The 5,408-nt window shown below is 34.9% G+C and overlaps 1 protein-coding gene across 2 annotated transcripts; it reads left to right on the forward strand.

Moving 5' to 3' along the window:
* Positions 1-950: 950 nt before the first annotated feature.
* On the forward strand, positions 951-5,160 carry LOC109705096 (neuroguidin-like). 2 transcript variants are annotated; one of them, XM_020225858.1, is made up of 8 exons: positions 951-1,127; positions 1,927-2,018; positions 2,114-2,210; positions 2,445-2,624; positions 2,714-2,902; positions 3,390-3,563; positions 3,645-3,799; positions 4,758-5,160. In XM_020225858.1, the coding sequence occupies exons 2-8, from the start codon at positions 1,984-1,986 to the stop codon at positions 4,888-4,890; spliced, it is 963 nt and encodes a 320-aa protein (XP_020081447.1). In that variant the 5' UTR covers positions 951-1,127; positions 1,927-1,983; the 3' UTR covers positions 4,891-5,160. The 2 variants fall into 2 exon arrangements, with proteins under 2 accessions (XP_020081447.1, XP_020081446.1); XM_020225857.1 differs by having other exon boundaries at positions 952-1,099.
* The last annotated feature ends 248 nt before the right edge of the window (positions 5,161-5,408 follow it).

Below are 5,408 nucleotides of genomic sequence, written 5' to 3' on the forward strand. Positions count from 1 at the left end.
ATAATTTATTATAAATTTTATTTTAATATTTAAATATAAATAATATGTATTAATATAGTACAATTAATAATTTTATAATAAAAATAATGTATTATAATATATAACTTATTATATTTATATAATTTATTTTTAATTTAATTTATAATTTTTATTAAGTTTGAATTTAAAAATTGGAATATCACTATTTCACCAAAATGGTGGAATAGTAAATCCCTTACTATTCCAGAATAATCAGGACTAGTAAGATTTAACCGGGATAAAATATTTCGGTCAAATTTCACCCAATTTGGTAGAATAGCAGGGATAACTTTCGTTATTCCCGCTCATCCCCCGAACCAAACGGGGCCAAAAGTTTGGTTATGTTCGATGAATTATCGAGGGATAATTCTGATGTTCTTTGGGTGTGATTTTATTCTCTCGAGGATCCGTAATAGGTGGTCATGCGGTAGAACTTAAATATTTGAATCGTTAACTTTTTTTATGCAGAAAAATGGTTCGAATGTTTAATCTATCTAGAGAAAAAAAAAAAAAATTAATAGCCGAATTTTTAACGGTCCGGAGTCGTTGTTAGGGATCTCAATGGATTTTCGAATATGAATTTTGATTGTACCCGATCCGAACCCGAACCCGAACCCGAATTCGAATCTGAATTTATTTTACATTATATATATATATATATATATATATATATATATATATATATATATATAAATTTGATGTTATATTTAAATATGTATTTTAAAAATTTAAATTTAATATAATATATTTTGAAATATTGAAAAGAGAAATAATTATTTTGGGTCGGATTTTCGGATTCCAGTTTCGGATTTTGATCGGGTTTAGGTTTGGATACGAATTTCTAAAATCCCTGGGATTTGGATTTGAATTTTTAGGTTTTGAGTCGGGTTCGATTTCGGATTTTGGAAAATCCACCCCGAATGACCGGTTGACATCCTCGGTCGTTGTTTACTGCCCCAAACAAAGCCTTTTCCCTAAAACCTCAAATTCTCTCTCTCGTACTCATTAACCCTAGCCCTAAATCCCCAATTTTCTCTCTCTCGTACTCGTTGTTGTTTATCTTCTTCGTCGCCCTCCTCAGGTTCGTCTTTGCTAGATTTTCTACGCTGGTGAGTAGAATCTGTGATTTTTTGGGGTTTTTTTAATGTTGATTTCTAATGGTGTATCTAAATTTCCGAAGAGAGTTTGTATTTTCTGACTAAGGACGTGTTAAAGAGCAAATTTGTTCACTAAATTTCAGATTTAGCGAGCCTATCCTTTTTCGGATTTTTGTAGCTCTAGTTCAATAATTTGCTTTAATTGGTTTATAATCATGCGATCTTTGTAAGAAAAACGAAGTTAACACCAAATTTTTGCGTAGTCTTCTTTTAGGTTTGTGCGTTTTTTATTGGCCATGGAATCATTATCTAAACTTTAAAGAGATTTTGTATTTTATTCTTAAGGAGGTGTTACTCACTAATTTCAGCTTCTTAGAACCATCATTTGTTATTTAATCAATTGCAATTAAAAGTTCCGTCATTTTAATGATGTAATTTTATGTAAAAAATCGAAGATGGTACCAAATTTTTGTAAAAGTTTGTCACATTGTTATAGGGGTAGTGTGTTCTTTGGTGCCTACGAGATCTTGCTCCATTTGATTGTGTGTGATATATTCTTAATTAGATGGCTTATACAGAAGAGGATGTCGCTTAAGAGGTGTACATAGAAAGGCCCACATTTGTGAATAATGTTGATCTGGATGCTAGCTAGGATCTTTTCTAATCTTTCAGAAGTGTTCTACGTACAGTAGGCCATAATAATAAAAAAAAAAATAGAACTCTAAAAATAGAGTTTGTTTGTTCAGACGAGACCTTCGTTTGTAGGTCACTATTTTGTTGAATGGTTCTTTAATATGGTTTCAACATACAGGAGCAGCTCTCTTTTTCCTTCTCCAACCCAAAAAAAGATAATCAATTCTCTGCTATAATGGGCGAAAGTGATGACACGCAAATGCTTACTAGGTGGAGCACTTTACTCTTTCGTCACTATAAATCGATCCCTCTCTTAGCAATATTCAATAGTTTCCACTAATTTCACTATATTGATGGGTTGACAGGTGCAGAGAAGAAGGTCCTCACCTCCTTGCTGTGCTGAAGGAAATGAAGGATGGGTTAGATGTCGTGAGGCGCAAAGTTGAAGCCCTTATCCTTAAGGTAAATTTAAGTTTAATGGTATCTCTATTGTAGCAAATGATGCTTTGGTCGAACGGCCGTGCACTTGTTCTCAGAAATTTGCTTCGATGTGAGAATTCTTATTAGGACATTGTGTTTGCCGGTGAAATTTCTAGGAAAGAGAGAAATATGCAGTAAAAAGATAGGCTAATTTTTGAAATTTGGTTCATCATAAATAATTTTCGCTGTGGTAATGCAATTTACTGGACTTTTTAGGTGAAACAAAATCAACTTCCCACAGAGAATGGGATTAGTTATCTGGAGGCGAAGCATTTTTTGCTTTTGAGTTATTGTCAATGTGCCGTCTATTACTTGTTACGTAAGGCCAAAGGGCTGTCGATTGAAGGCCATCCAGTCGTCCGGAGCCTCGTGGAGATCAGACTCTTTCTAGAAAAGGTTTACATATAACTCTTGATTCACATCTTCTTTATATTTCTGGATGATCTTCAGCTGATTTTCTCTTTAATGTGTATGTGGTGTATTAGATCCGTCCAATAGATAAGAAGCTTGAGTACCAAGTTCAGAAGTTCACTCGTGTTGCGGAAACCACTGGGGCGGAGAAAAAAATGAGCGTTGACATGAAGAAGAAAGATGACTCTCGAGGAGAGGAGGATCCATTAAAGTACCGACCGAATCCTGACATGCTTGTTAGCAAGTCTACTGTGGCTACACAGGTGATAAATAACTTTCTTTTATTTTTTTTTTCTCTTTATACTTTATGTCGTCTCCTTGTTCTGTTGAAATACCGATATGATAAGATCATATGTTGAGTCGAATTTAGTTCCAGTTCTACATCAAAGCAATTCTTTCCTCTTTTCTTTACCTTTTCCTCATATTATTCTTTTCTCTTGTATCAAATAGAAATACTATTAAGTTTTTTTGAATATTGATGTTGTGTTATGCTACCAATATTTGTCATTTCTTTGAAGTGATTTTGATTGTATTCAAAATTTTCCTTCTGGTATTTGTGATTGTTGCTTAACACGTCCAATAGCATAAGATCTGCCAATTATCTAACTAGTTCAGGATCTTTGTTTTTTAATTATAATTGATCAGATTGATAGATACATCTCTTTAAAAAAAAAACAATGGTACATGCATTTCTTGTTTTTCGATGCTATGAAGATAGTAGTGCAATGACATAGAAATTTCACAACTTAGGATAACGGAGGAGTGTACCGTCCCCCAAGATTTGCCCCTACAATTATGGATGAGGATAAGACAACAAAGCAGGAGAAACAGGATTTGCGGAAGGATAAAGCACTTCTGAGACAGGCAAAACAGAGTACCTATGTTAAAGAGATTATGGACGACTTCGAAGAGAGACCTGAAGAGGTGTGTAATTTTTTATTCTTCTTACTTTCGTCATCTTAATTCTGGCTTGCCATAATCTAATTGTGAAATTCTTTCTGACAGGTGAGAGAGATAATAGGTGCTGAAAGTAGAGAACTCACGAGGTACAGGGCGAAGCGTGAGAAGCAGGAGAGACAGGAAGAGGAGCTTTTTATTCGTGCTCCAGTTACAAAACTTGACAAGAAGATAGAGAAGCACATGACAAAGTCAAGGAATGGGTATGTATTACTATTATTATTGTCATATTTTATGGACTGTGGTAAACAAAGAATATGGCTATTCTATGAAGATGCTGTGGGAATGCATTTGTACAGAGTTTCACTACTCTTGAATTTGCCCTTTTTCAAAATACATACAGCACAAATTAAAAGTCAAGCCTTAAAGTTGATACAGTAATTCATGTCACTGTTCCAAAGTGACATGCAAATTGCCCGATACGTCGAGGGAATACATATTCTTCTCAATTTGAAGGCATGCAAATTGCCCAATACGCTGTATACATAATTTGGAAGAGATTTTAATAGTAGTCTCTCTTTGGCTGTTTCCTTATTCCAGTTACACATTAGCATAGTGTTTACTTCAGTAGCTATAAGCGGCAGAAGAGTTGCACTTGATGTATAAAGATACTAAGGGCATGTTTGATTCACTTATCTTAGAATATGGAATCAGAATGAGATTCATTGATTCCGATAGTCGTTGTATGTTTTACAGGTTTCGAATTTCGATTCCCATTCCACTCTGGAATAGGAATGACCCAATCCATTTATGGCCCAATCAGGCTTTGAATTTTGGATTGGTCTATTCCAAAGTAAACTACTAAAAGCTCTCTCACAAACATCTCCCTCTCTTTTCCCTTCATCACTCTTCTCTCTCTTAACCAAAACTCTCTATCCCAAAATGTTTATTCCGATTTCCATTCCAATATTGAATCAAATATTTTTGGATGGTTTGTCATTTTCATTCTTATTTCAATCATGAACCAAATATACCCTAAAAGTCTATGTGGACTAGCCATGCACCAAATCACTTAATTGCAATTGCTTCATTTCGTAATGTCTATGTGAATCCCCCCACTCCTTGTAATTTTGTGCCTGATATGTAAAAACTACGAATACTTCAGTTATCTGATTCATCAGTCTGAGACTTATTTGATGTTCCTTACATGTTATCTATCAGATTGCTTGGCTTGGCCGATGGATTCTTTGACGAAATTGGAATGATTCCTCAAGAAGACAAGGAAAATGATGATATTACTAGCTTCAGAAGTAGCGATAGAAGGAAAAAGCATAAGAAGCGCAAGGTATATTAACTTCAAAAAATCATCTCTGCAATGCTTCTGTCTTTGTAATCTTTTACATTCGAAGCCGTCAGTGTTTTTTATTCCATGTTTCGAATGTGACGTTCTATGCGACTCCATTGCAAGTGAGATAATCAACAAAGAAGTTCTAGTAAAACCACTCGTTTGGGCGGTGTGACTAACAGAGTGTGGAACGAAGTTAGCGGGACAATGAGAGTAATTTTTCTGTGATTTTATTAGTTCCAGAGCATGATGCATGTTGTTGGTCGTCATTTTAAACAATGATCTTCTTGTACTTTTGAGAATGTGCTCAGCTTCTCAAAAACCAGTGTTAAGTCCATTGTGTGCAGGAAATTCCTCCAGATGGGGTGATCCAACCATCTATAAAATGCATGACCGGTCTCAACCGTTGGATCTTGCCTTTCTTCAGACGGTTGAGATCGATCCCGTCTTTAACTGATGATAGTTACCCACGTGTGCAAGAAATTTGTGCGCACTAGGTTGCATGAATTTTGGAATAGATATGGAGC

The sequence above is a fragment of the Ananas comosus genome, unplaced genomic scaffold (assembly GCF_001540865.1).
Source record: "Ananas comosus cultivar F153 unplaced genomic scaffold, ASM154086v1, whole genome shotgun sequence".
Classification (NCBI taxonomy): Eukaryota; Viridiplantae; Streptophyta; class Magnoliopsida; order Poales; family Bromeliaceae; genus Ananas; species Ananas comosus.